At 35.2% G+C, this 13,551-nt stretch overlaps 1 protein-coding gene across 4 annotated transcripts; it reads left to right on the plus strand.

Moving 5' to 3' along the window:
• Positions 1 to 605: 605 nt before the first annotated feature.
• On the plus strand, positions 606 to 13,511 carry dnaja1 (DnaJ heat shock protein family (Hsp40) member A1). 4 transcript variants are annotated; one of them, XR_015475530.1, is made up of 9 exons: positions 606 to 679; positions 1,076 to 1,229; positions 2,367 to 2,541; positions 4,989 to 5,093; positions 6,235 to 6,462; positions 6,581 to 7,028; positions 8,324 to 8,439; positions 9,151 to 9,251; positions 10,868 to 13,511. XR_015475530.1 is itself a non-coding variant. In NM_199662.2 (9 exons), the coding sequence occupies exons 2-9, from the start codon at positions 1,098 to 1,100 to the stop codon at positions 11,090 to 11,092; spliced, it is 1,197 nt and encodes a 398-aa protein (NP_955956.2). In that variant the 5' UTR covers positions 606 to 679; positions 1,076 to 1,097; the 3' UTR covers positions 11,093 to 13,511. The 4 variants fall into 4 exon arrangements, 3 of the variants coding, with proteins under 3 accessions (NP_955956.2, XP_087091339.1, XP_087091338.1); NM_199662.2 differs by having other exon boundaries at positions 6,914 to 7,028; XM_087235213.1 differs by lacking the exons at positions 8,324 to 8,439; positions 9,151 to 9,251; positions 10,868 to 13,511 and adding an exon at positions 7,621 to 7,901 and having other exon boundaries at positions 6,581 to 6,645.
• Positions 13,512 to 13,551: the final 40 nt, after the last annotated feature.

Here is a 13,551-nt window from a genome sequence, read left to right on the forward strand (position 1 = left end):
ATACATATGCACAGGGCCATGCACAGGGGGCTGGCCATGTGGCTTGAGCCACTGCCCCTCTGCCCTCATTGGCTGAGGTGCCCCTCTATTTGAAGTGTGTCCATTAAACTTTGCATGAAAAACAATACAAAAACTTTTTGATAAGCTTTTTTTCACAGCTTGTGTACTTACTCTTTTTAACTTGTGAAATTAACACATTTGTAAAAGTGACAACAATTATAGCCCCATTGTAATGTATTGCTACCTAAATTACCAACAATTATGCATGTTAACAAATATCCGTAAATTAACAGTTATGAAAAACAATCTGAGCTAGCAATTAACTGAGTGAAGCCTCCAGCCACTGCTCTTTTAAATCACTGTTTTAAAATTGCTAAAAGTAGCCAAATGGATGCTAAAAATCGCTACATTTGTTGCTAGGTGCTTTTTGAAAAAAGGTTGCTAGGGTAGTATAAAAAGTTGCTAAATCTAGCAACAAAATTGCTAAATTGGCAACACTGGAAACACTGTCGTACGTCCCTGCGTACAGTAGGTGGCAGAAACAGGTCGCACAGCTATCAAAGTTCAACAATTCTCCACAAGAAGAAGATGCAGAGCTTCTGCTCGAAGATTCTGGAAGTCTCTTGTTTGCCTCTTACACCGAGTCAGAAGGCGAGCAGGGATTGCACCACATTTCACGGTATTTGGCGGCTTATTATTAAAATAATGTAATGGCCTGGATTAAGTGTTTTTCTTTTCTTTTATCGCTCGATTTCCTCTAAATCCAGGGTTTTAGTAACAGACACCTTATAGCTCATTATAGCTTGACAATTGATTTCGCCCGGTTAAAACAATCTGTTAACTGAATGTGTAAAATCAGCTGCTTTAAAGCATTCAGTTGAATCTGTCTGAATGTAATTGAGTATTGAATTGAGGAAGATACTGCTTAATGATTTCAAATGCTAATAACATAATGAGACTAAAATATGGGCAAGGTAAAGAGTAATTACAACCTTTATAAATAGTAGTTAAGTAATTATTGAATAGTCACAGGTGTCATTTTCAGTGTATTTTTTTTAATGTCCCCTCTGCCTAGATTAACCTGTTTGTGATCAAATATGGTGAAGGAAACGGGTTTTTATGATATGCTGGGTGTTAAACCCAGTGCCAGCCCTGAAGAACTGAAGAAGGCCTATCGTAAACTGGCATTGAAATATCACCCAGATAAAAATCCAACAGAGGGGGAAAAGGTAAGATTAAAACACTTATTTAATGTATCATCGTCTACAGATTGTTCTTTAATGTCATGAAAAGGATGCCTAATGAAAATGATACTATTAAAAAAACCTGTCATAAAAATCCACTCTTAAAGTAAAAAGTCCCATATAAAAAGCATTTTAAACATTTTCTTTCGGGTCATGCTAAAGATTTTAATTCACTCTTTGTTAAATAAAGGCCTTAAAAAGCTCTGAAACAGCAAAAAATGAAAATCTTTTCAGTATTTATGTGTTGTTTTCCAGTTCTAATATATAGTTGAAGTCAGAATTATTAGCCCCCCCTTTTACCCCACCCCCCAATTTTTGTTTAACAGAGATTTTTTTCAACACGTTTCTAAACACAATTTTAATAACTCATTTCTAATAACTGATTTATTTTATATTTGCCAAGATGACAGTGAATTATATTTGACTAGATATTTTTCAAGACACTTCTATACAGCTTAAAGTGACATTTAAAGACTTAACTTGGTTAACTAGGCAGGCAGGTTAGGGTAATTAGGCAAGTTATTGTATAATGATTGTTTGTTCTGTAGACATTCGGAAAAGAAATGTATAGCTTAAAGGGGCTAATAATTTTGACCATAAATGGTTTTTAAAAAAATCCAAAAACCGCGTTTATTCTAGCCGAATTAAAACAAATAAGACTTTCTCCAGAATAAAAAATATTATCAAACATACTGTGAACGTTTCCTTGCTCTGTTAAACATCATTTAGGAAATATGTTAAAAAGAAAAAAATCGAAGGGGGTTTAATAATTCTCCTTCAACTGTATTGGGCAGACACAAAAAAAGATTCAAAATTATGTTAATAATAGTAAAAAAAAACTTGGCCCGCCCAAGTAAAGTCTGTGTGTTGGAAGCACTGGAAGAACATGACATATTTAAACAAAGTCTTAGGTTTAACTTCTAAATGACTGTAGAAACCCTATAAAAGCCTAATACCAAAATATCCATCCATCCATCTGTGATAGGGTGGATAGCATTCTCAATTTCCTCACGATTTATTGATCTATTCATCTTTTTCAGTTTGCAGCTCTTCTGCTGGTCTCAGAATTGTTGACCTATAGCTTCAGATTTGGTGTCGTCTTCACTATTCTCTTGTTTTCAGTTCAAACAGATCTCCCAGGCATATGAAGTTTTGTCAGATGCCAAGAAGAGAGAAGTGTACGACAGAGGAGGTGAGAAGGCCATCAAGGAAGGTGGAAATGGAGGGTCGTGTTCCCCCATGGACATTTTTGACCTTTTCTTTGGAGGAGGCGGGCGAATGCACAGGGAGAGAAGAGGTGAGCTACATTTCTCTGTTGGATACAGACTGATTTTTATCAAATCATCCCACTGGATTTCTGGGTGTTCTTGGAAATCTTGTCTCCATTATTTATCACAGCAGATTTAGATTTCCAGCTCATTAGAAGAGAGCTCCATGCATGAGCTGTTTTCTGACTGACAGAGTCTTTACACAGGGTTCATTGCTCCCTAACACGAGAAGTCTTTCCTTTGCTGTAGAAAGTTTATTAACAGATTTGTGCAACACAAAATATACGCTTACTAAACAAGTATAACATATAACACTTTTATTAACCCTTGTGTGTTGTTCAAATTGACTACCCTTTTGTTATGTTGGTGGCTGTTTTGCTCCATTGACTTCCACTGTAATGACATTTTTTGATTGCAAAGCCATGACACCACATAATCATGCATTCTTTTTTTTTTTTATAAATATAATGTTTTATTTTCACATCAATAATTTACAGAATCATTTCAGTATACATGTAAACATTCTTTTCTAACCACCCTCCACCCTTTTTCCACCCTCACAAGACAGAACACTTAAATAAACATGCTTTTCCATCCGTATTTTCAGTCAGTGTAACATCCAAATTATTCATGTATTCAATAAATTTACCCCAAGTCTTCTCAAACATTGAAGAGTTTTTAAAGAATTGAAGATTAAACATTATTTTTTCAACAGGAACATAAGAAGAAAGTTCTCTAAGCCATAACATATGACTTGTTGGTTCTACTGATTTCCAATTTTAGCAATACATTTCTTTGCTGCTATCAGAGCAATTTTAATTAAAGGTAAATTTTTCCTTTGATCGAACAGAAGAACCGATTCATCCCCCAGTAACATAAATCTTGGATCAGGTAAAAGGTTAACATTGGCAGTTTTACTAATAGTTTGTATTATATTTCTCCAATAGGTTTTAAGTTTGGAACATGTCCAAAACATATAAAATAATGTACCAACCTCAATCTTACATCTAGAGCAACATTCTACATAATCATGCATTCTTGATTGTTGCTGGTTTTTCCTATTGGGAAGAGGTACAATTTGTAATTTTATTGTTGATCATCAGTTGGCACCATTAACCCTTTAGATGGGAAAACCAGCAACAATCAAGAATGCATGATTATATGCAACAGCAAAGTCATTATAATGGAAGTCAATGGGACAAAAACAGCCACGAACATCATGAAAGGGTTGTAAAATTGCTCAAAGTGTGATGAGTTTTTAAAAAAATAATTCAAAGCATTTTCCTAAAATGTGTGTCAAAATGAGGTTCATCACAAAAAAAATCAGTAAATTTGGTGAAACAGAGAAAGTTGTGCCAAATATATTCTCGAATACACCCCAGAGTGGATGAATACATTGCCAACAGCACACAAGGGTTCATAAATATACTTTTATTTTACAAATTGTACACTACAATGGCATTTGTATGAATCATGCGGTCCCTTTTAACTGGATTTATGCCAGAAAGTCCTATCGAGTCTACTTTTGAGGGCACTTGCGGTCGAATTAAAATGTAAAAAAAACAAATGCAGAGAAATAATCTCTGAACTGTAATAAAAACAGATGTTTTCCTTGGCATTTCTGAAAGGTTTTGCATTGTGATGACAATGTTTAAACACTAGTTGGCTACAGCAATGTCCACACTTGAGTTTGAGCATGCAATATTCTGTCAATGCGACACAATAAAACAAAAGTGTCATATACGCAATAAAACAAGTGTCATATACATCTCTGTACAGAAAGTTCACTGATCTCATCCACTTTACATGATGCAAATTCACAGGTCAGAGTTCACCAAGCTTGGACTTTGGAACACAGCAACATGTAAAACTTGTCACACGAGCCGGCGTATTCACATGCATATGAATGGAAGTCAATCAATTGGGTGAAACGTGTAGCATGACCACACCTTAAGACTATCCTCAAACACCATTCTGTTGTTCATGTTTAATTGTCAAGAACATGTTCGCACTTATTGACAGATTACTTAATATGGATTTGCACGGACACACTGTTTTCACAGATTTGTGTTTTCATAGTTTACACTGAGATTTCTTTTCATTATCTTGAACTTGAACCCTTTTTCGAAAGTTTGTTGAAATGCATTAGTCTCGTAAATATTACTAAAACGCATAATGTTTTTTGTTGTTGTTGAAAATGGTTTCATGTGAACTGCCCCTTAGTTAACCATTACAAATTTGCTTATTAATGATCTAAAATAGTAAAGAATATTGAACAATTCTTAATGTTTAATTCAATAAAATCCTAAAACCATGTTTACATTAATGTTTTATATCGCATTTAAAAGGAGTCTCTTAAAAGCAAAATAAACCGTCCAATATTAAAGTAATATTTGAGATTAAATCACAAAAAAAGTCACAAATTTTCCAATCAAAGTGTAAATCCAAAGTGAAATGTAGTGGTTTCTCTACACAGGCAAGAACGTGGTGCATCAGCTGACCGTATCTTTGGAGGACCTTTACAATGGAACCACCAGGAAACTTGCTCTCCAGAAGAATGTAATATGTGACAAATGTGAAGGTAATAAAAGCTAACATTTGTATAAGCAATCAAACACTATGACCTGTAATACAGTAATATATATATTGTTGAGTAGATGCACTACTTTTTTCCCACAGAAGAAATCTTTTGTGCTCAACAATGTTTTATTCATATAAATACAGTAGAGAAGTAATATAGTGAAATATTGCTAATTTAAATCTAGCTGTAATCTATTTAAGAATTTAGTTTATTCATGTGATAGTAAAGCTGAATATTTGTCAGCTTAGTTTGATGTAGGGCTGTGTGATTTGAGGAAAATATCTAATTGCAAATATTGCGATTGCGTTTTGATTTGTGATTTTAATTTTGTAGTCAAGCTTCAGCTGTATATTCCGTATTATAGCTTCTTACTGCTAAAATGCAGTGAGTGTAAGTTAAAAAAAAAGGAACTGAAAACATATTAACTTACTCCAACGTTTATTTAAATTTGTTTATAAATATTCAGAAATTAAACAGCTTTTTCTCTAGAGCAAACAGAAGTGAGTTATAGCGTTAGTTATCACCTGGTGCCTGTGGTGCTTTTTTAGGTGCCGGTTGTGGTGTTTTTCTCATGCTGTGGCAACAATTCTGTGACAGTTTTTGTTTGGTGTCTGTAACTTTGAAACCAAAATATTTCAATATTACCAACATGCTGTTTTTTAATTTTTTTATGAATTTGCCTATAAATGCTTCTGAAGCGGGGGACGCCATAATCCCACCTGTCTGTGCTTTCCTGTTTGTTTGTTTGTTTTTTATTGTGGGCTTTCTGCATACTTTGGTTGCACATTTCTAATTGGGCAGAACAAAAGTGAGCTCACTTATTTGGCTCTTAAGACGTCACACACAGATGGCAGTCATGCATTTGCTCTGGGTGGGGGAAATTATATAATACATAAATATTTCAAATAGCAGCCTCTTGCGATTAGCTAATCACAACGCTTCCATCTGCGATTCGATTTCGATTAATCGCACAGCCCTAGTTTGGCGCATTGTTGCTAAACAAAGTGTAAATTTTCTAAATAAAAAAAAAGAAAGAACACTGACTTTAAACTTTGAACAGTAGTATAATTATATTCAGTTTATTTACTCTTCTGTTGTTTTTTTAATAGTTAGAATTAATATTGTTTTATATTTCTTACAGGTCGTGGAGGGCGTAAAGGAGTAATCGAAGTGTGTCCTCTGTGCCGTGGGGTGGGTGTCCAGGTCAGATTACACCACTTGGCTCCTGGTATGGTCCAGCAGATCTCCACAGTGTGTGAGGGCTGTCAGGGACAAGGCCAGAGACTTGGTCACCGCGATCGCTGCAAAACATGCACAGGCCGCAAGATACTACGACAGAAGAAGATCCTGGAAGTGCACATTGATAAAGGTAATAATAGGGGGAAATCGGTTCATTCATTCATTTTCCTTCGGCTTAGTCCCTTTGTTTATCAGGGGTTACCACAGTGGAACGAACTGCCAACTTATTTATCATATGTTTTACACAGCGGATGCCCTTCCAGCTGCAACCCAGTACTAGGAAACATCCCTACACACTCATTCACACACTACGGCCAATTTAGTTTGTTCGATTCACCTGTACCGCATGTCTTTGGACTGTGGGGGAAATTCGAGCACCTAGAGGAAACCCATATGACCACTGGGAGAACATGCAAACTCTACACAGAAATGCCAACTGGCCCAGCCGGGACTCGAACCAGTGACCTTCTTGCTGTGAGGCGGCAGTGCTAACCACTGAGCCACCGAAATCGGTTCATTCAAACATATTTGCTTTACGCAGACTTTTATGTTTTTAAATACTTTGTTGCGTGTTATTGCAGGTATGAAAGATGGACAGAAAATAGTGTTTCATGGTGAAGGGGACCAAGAGCCTGGGCTCAAACCTGGAGACATCATCATCGTCTTGGATCAGAGAGCACATCCGCTTTACACCAGGTAAAATCACTCAGGAAATTTAAAATGAAGACTATATCTAATAATGTTTATGTATTATTTTCTAAGATTCATTTTTTTTTAGGTGCACCAGTGGTCAAACGTTTTGAATAAGTTGAAAACAATCATGTTTTTATAAAATATTTGTTACAGAAACTGAAATATATTTAATTTGAAATGTTTCATATTTGTGTTTGTGTATGCTCTCATGTATGTATATATTATTATTAATTATTATTATTTTTAATTGCTCAACTTATTTAGACATTTCAGCAGTTACTCTGGTCTTTAGTGTCACATGATCCTTCAGAAATCGTTTTCTGCTTGTTTTTTAATAAGATATTTCAAGACACACAGCATTTATTTGTAATAATACTCCTTTTCTAACGTCACATTATCGCTTTTGATCAATCTAGCGTGTGTATGATCAGTAAAGGCGAAGCAGTGGCGCTGTAGGTAGTGCTGTTGCCTCACAGCAAGAAGGTCGCAAGGTTGCTGGTTCAAGCCTCTGCTCAGTTGGCGTTTCTGTGTGGAGTTTGCATGTTCTCCCTGTGTTCGCGTGGGTTTCCTCGAGGTGCTCCGGTTTCCCCCACAGTCCAAAGATATGCGGTACAGGTGAATTGGGTAGGCTAAATTGTCCGTAGTGTATGTGTGTGTGTATGTGTGTGGATGTTTCCCAGAGATGGGTTGCGGCTGGAAAGGCATCCGCTGCGTAAAAATGTGCTGGACAAATTGGCAGTTCATTCCACTGTGGCGAACCCAAATTAATAAAGGGACTAAACCGACAAGAGAATGAATGAATGAATGAATGAATAACCAGTAAAAACATTCATTTCTCAAACATTTTTCTTTCAAATCTTTAAATTGTAGATTTCCATAAAATAAAATAAAATAAAATAAAATAAAAATACTCAGCAGGTAATAATAATAATAAATGTTTGAGGAGCAAATCGGCATAGTGGAATGGTTTCTGGCATGGCACTAAAGTCTAGACTTTAAATCACACCATGAAATAACATTTAACAACTATTTAGTACTTTTTGATCAAAACAATAAAGGCTTGCTGAATATAAGAGACTTATTCGTTTATTGTTAAATAAAACCGATTATAAAAAGTTTTCAGAGGTACTGGAGTGTCCTGCAGAGGGCAGCAGAGTCTCACTTACTCATTTACTTCAGTATCTGTGTCATGTTTCTATATGTGGGGCAGCCTGTTCAAACACATGGCCATTCAGACGTGATGATTGAGAAAAACAGAATATCTGAATGATAACGTTGCTCGACATTTGTTTACTCAGACAAGGAGATGACCTGATTGTGAGCATGGAGCTGCAGCTGGTGGAGTCATTGTGTGGTTTTCAAAAGCCCATCAAAACACTGGACAGCAGAACTCTGCTCATAACGTCTCATCCAGGTAAACATTCACATTACAGACGCTTTTCATGACATCAGCACTGTAGGGGTCAATACTTGTGTTGAGATCTGCAGAAGCTTCTGTCTTGAAACCTGTAACTGTGTTGATTCTGATCGGGCTGGATGAGAATGGTAATATTAACAGCATGTCATCTTAGCAGATGGCACACACCATATGGCCATGTTTACAAAAGCAAACTCCTCATAAGGGATTTTTAGTGTCTTGTTGACCTTGTGTAATATCCTTTGCTTGATTATCATTCAAGTCAGTCCAGACATGGTTTTGTTTATTTATTTTTTAATAACTACACATTTTAAAAGATTTATAACAAAAATTATTAACAACAATTCTGTAGTCACATTGTGTACTAAGACCCACAGAAAAGATGTTTTTATATACGACCTAGGATCTATAGCAAGGGTGCCCAGACTCAGTCCTATAGAGCCAGTGTCCTGCATAGTTTAGCTCCAGCTCGCTTCAACACACCTGCCTGGAAGTTTCTGTTAGCCTAGAAAGAGCTTGATTAGCTGGTTTAATTGGGGTCGGAACTAAAATATGCAGGACACCGGCCCTCCAGGACCAAGGTTGGGCACCTCTGATCTTTTCTGGTGTGATAAACAAGGTGCTTTGCTGCTGTACCATGCCTGTAGCAGGCTCGATGTTATTATGCGATAGTATTATTTTATGCCTTTTTATTTTTAATGTTAATAGGGGAACTGATCAAACCTGGAGATAAGAAATGTGTTATGAACGAGGGGATGCCTATGCACCGTCGGCCATTTGAGAAAGGGAAGCTCATCATTCATTTCAATGTGAGTAGCAATTACAATTAATAATTAATTAATATGTTTTTTTCCCTCTATTTGTTTTGTATGTATTGATACCAGGTATCAATAAATAAAAGAATTTTATTATGTGAATTGTAGCAAATGTAAGTCATTTTAAAATCAGTTTATTTCATGCTTGAAAGTTTCATTTTTGATGTTTTTAAACCCTTTACCTGCCTGCTGTACCAAATGGTTGAGCATATTTTTATGTTTTACATAATGACTGTTTAAGGTCATTCAAAGAAAGACTGTTTTAAATAATAGTTCACACACAGCATTGTTGGTTTACAAGAATATCAAACAAACATAATCCTGCTGCACTCAAAAATGTTTACATTTTTTGAAAATGTTTTATTTTGAATATTATTTCACATAAATTGTTCTTACACTTCATATTTCAGATTTTTCATAGTATATGTATTAATTCGGGTACTTTTATCATAAACCGACATATCTACCATTTGGTAAAGGCTGATATTTTAGAAATTATGAAATGTGTTAACTAGTGACGTTAGGAGTTAGGAAATGCAATCTAAAATATTTTTTTTTTGGTGGGCCAATTAAAGGGTTAATAAAAAAATAAAATAACAAAAATACATTACAGTTATATTGAATATTTGAATTAAAACATGTAAAACTATAGTGTACTGTTATACAGTGAAAATGTTTTAACAACAGTACAAAAACTATCTTTTAAAAACTATTTCTAATAACCAATTTCTTTTGTTTTTTCCATGATCATGTTACATTAGCTGAATTAGCATAAAGAGACAAGTTATTAGACAACAGTGGTGTGATCTGTAGCCAATAGGAAAAAAAATCTTAAGGGAGCTAATAAAATTGATCTTAACATTTTTTTAGTGTGTGTATATATACAGTTGAAGTCAGAATTATTAGCCCCGTTTATTTTTTCCCCCCAATTTCTGTTTAACAGAGTTTTTTTTAATTTAATTTTATTTTATTTTTTTTTTTACAAATTTCTAAACATAATAGTTTTAATAACTAATTTCTAATAACTGCTTTATTTTATCTTTGCCATGATGACAGTAAATAATATTTGACTAGATATTTTTCAAGACACTTCTATACAGCTTAAAGCGACATTTAAAAGCTTAACCATATTATTTAGGTTAACTAGGCAGGTTAGGGTAATTAGGCAAGTTATTGTAGAATGATGGTTTGTTTTGTAGACTATCAAAAAATATAGCTTAAAAGGGCTAATAAGTTTGTCCTTAATATGGTGTTTAAAAAGTTAAAAACTGCTTTTATTCTAGCCAAAATAATACTAATAAGACTTTCTCCAGAAGAAAAAATATTATCAGAAATACTGTGAACATGTCCTTGCTCTGTTAAACATCATTTGAGAAATATTTAAAAAAGAAAAAACAATTCAAAGGGGGGCTAATCAATCTGACTTTAACTGTATATATATTCTTTTAATTCAAATAAAAGAAACAAGACTTTAAAAATAGATAATCATATTTAGAAATTCATTGTGTCATTATATTGTATTTTTGAAAACTAACATCTTTCATAACTTAACTAGTTTTTCTCCCATAAAATAATCAGTCAGCAAGACTAATTGCCCAAATTGTTTTAAGGTGGTCTTTCCTGAAGAGAACTTCCTCCCACTAAACAAACTGAAGGAGCTGGAAAGGTTTCTGCCCAACAAACAGGAGAACATGGAGTCTGACAGCATGGACGATGACCTCTACATCTACGCTGACCTCGAGGACTGTGACCTGAGCCACGAACGCCATCATTACCACTACATAGAGGAGGAAGACTTTTACCCTTCAGGAGGGGTGCAGTGTCAGACCTCATAGAGATCCGCTTAACTTGCCCTTCACAAACACCACCTCTTCTGGATTACCAGAAATTAAAGGACCAAGAGGAAAGTCCAATACCTCTCAACTATAGTTGTGCCTAGCATAAGACCTCTTAGTGCCGACCTCTTGTGTCATCATCGAGTGGAAGAATCCCCTAAACCAAATTCTGGAGCAAACTTTTAAATATGATAAATGGAGACTGTCAGTCAGTTCAGTCTATAAAAAAATGTGAGCGTGGAAATGGAAGAGGAATCAGGTGTAAAGCTGGTTGTGCCATAATCCCAGAAATTTCCAGCTTTACAAATCTCGTCATCGATTTTAGTTTTTTGTACTAATTATGGTAACTCCATTCAAGGCTACCGTCGTTTGCTGAAACAACACAATTGTTGAGTGTTTTTGGGACAACTTAATAGTTTCATGTTCAATCCAGATGAATTTGTATAAACGAATAAGTTAATTTGAGTCCTTCAGGTTGTCCCAACACAAGTCGATTGTGTGGAGCTCAGCATTTTTTACAGTGTACTTGATCTCGATGTTGTTGGTCTTTTGTTATGTGCCAGTTAATGTTTTTTAGAGCGTTTCAAACTTAAAATGGTGGTCCTTTGAAAGAAAATAAGATGTCGTGTTGAAAACATTTTCAGACTGTGATGCGTTTCTGAAAAGCCTTACTGTGCAGCAGGTGTTACTAGCATACTGCTGTCTAACACACTGACGTTATGTTTATATCCCAGTTCCTGGCCGAATAACATTTAAGTATATTTTAGTTTTCATCTGAAGTAAGAAATAACTGCCAAGGATTTCCACAAAACTAAATCATGTTGTGTTTGTTGGTTATTTGAGAAGTACATCTAAAAACAAAACAAAAAACAATAAGCTTTGCAGAATGTTCAATTTTAAAATGAGAGCACACTAAAAGTTGAACATTTAAATCACTTGTAAAGGTGCTGTATGTAAGTTTTTGACTCCTCTAAAGCTTTAAAATACCATAATATGTTTGCAGATATTTTAGAAACGCGCTAAGCGAAAAGTCATGTTTATATGTAAAACAATGCTGAAGTCAGTTATTCTGCTTTGTAAATGTATATTACGTGCCAGAATGTCTGTCTTTGTTTTGGTCCCTTTAGTCCGCCCAATGCCAGTTAAGCTAATTATATTTCAGCACACTGGGTTGCCATGGTGGAAAACTGTGTATTTCATTCAGAAAGTATGCGTCTGTGACCAAAATGCTACAGAAACAGCCTCCGAAATGAGACACAGATTCAAAGCTCCATATGAGGTAGTTGTTAATTAAATTGCATTTCTCCAGCTCTGATCTCATTTGCACATGAGGACCCATTCATAATATATATTAGCATGAAAATGAAGTACTGGGGTCAGAAAGATAACCGGCATATGGGTTTTAGAAACCTGCCCAGCTTCTGACCACACAAGTTAACCAACAAAAGGCTTTCTTTGGCCTGAAAGTATCAACCAAAGACAAAGGAACTTACCAGTAGCGTTTGCATTACTGTGGCTCAGCCAGTACTCTGGGAAAACAAAGTTTTAGGTCCCTCATCGCTGGGCTGTTACAGTCTCAAATGAAATTATATAATTTAAACCCAAGGAATAGAACTTTTCACTTATATGGAGGTTATTGTCGATTTGAAACTAGATTATATACATTTATATTTCCACACACTAGACGAAACACAACAAACATTTAAATACAGCCTTTCAGAAGCACAGAATAGGGCACTCACTGCACTCAAACGAAATGGTAAGGTTTATAATCAAATGAATACATATTAAACCTCTTTAACATTATTAAATGTACATGCTGAATACCTGATATTGGTTGGTCATATATGAGTCACAGCTCTAAAATCATTTTCAAAGGGTTTATCTAAGATCTGAGGTGAACTATCTGCTGCTGCTTTCAGTAGGATGACAATAAATGCCATGTAAAATGGCATTCAAACTTGCATTGTTAGCATTTAACACTGAATAAAAACACGAAATGTACCTGGTGATCACTATCATAGTTGTGCAGCTGCAAGAAATAGAGGTCATTTATAATATTTAAATTTCAAGTGTTGGTTAGGACAAATACTCCTTTCAATATGGGAAATATTCCTTATATCGCGAGTCGTTTCTTTTTATTTGGAACATTGTTTAATCAGCCTTCAGGCTCGATTGTCAGGCTCACTCCTGTTGATGTCCTCAATCTGGCAACCTGCGTGTGTTTTGAGCCAGGGCTGCAATACCTAGTTTAACCACTGGGTGTCTAACTTACATACTGCACCTTCAACATTATTCACACTATTAATTTTATTGTATGTTGAGTGAAGAATTGTGTACAATTGTGAAGTTTTGATTACGATCGGTAACACAGCCCTTTGTAGTTCTATTTATAAATTAAATGTGACATTGTTATTTAGTCACTTGTTTTGTTTGGGTTCTTGAAGCGACTAAATGTT

The sequence above is a fragment of the Danio rerio genome, chromosome 1 (genome assembly GCF_052040795.2).
Source record: "Danio rerio strain M-AB ecotype USA chromosome 1, GRCz13ab, whole genome shotgun sequence".
Classification (NCBI taxonomy): domain Eukaryota; kingdom Metazoa; phylum Chordata; class Actinopteri; order Cypriniformes; family Danionidae; genus Danio; species Danio rerio.

Coding starts and splice junctions, on each gene's coding strand:
- dnaja1 (NM_199662.2), top strand. CDS start 1,098: ATGGTGAAGGAAACGGGTTTTTATGATATGCTGGGTGTTAAACCCAGT. Junction 2,542..4,988: donor AATGCACAGGGAGAGAAGAG/GTGAGCTACATT, acceptor TTCTCTACACAG/GCAAGAACGTGGTGCATCAG. Junction 8,440..9,150: donor GCTCATAACGTCTCATCCAG/GTAAACATTCAC, acceptor TAATGTTAATAG/GGGAACTGATCAAACCTGGA.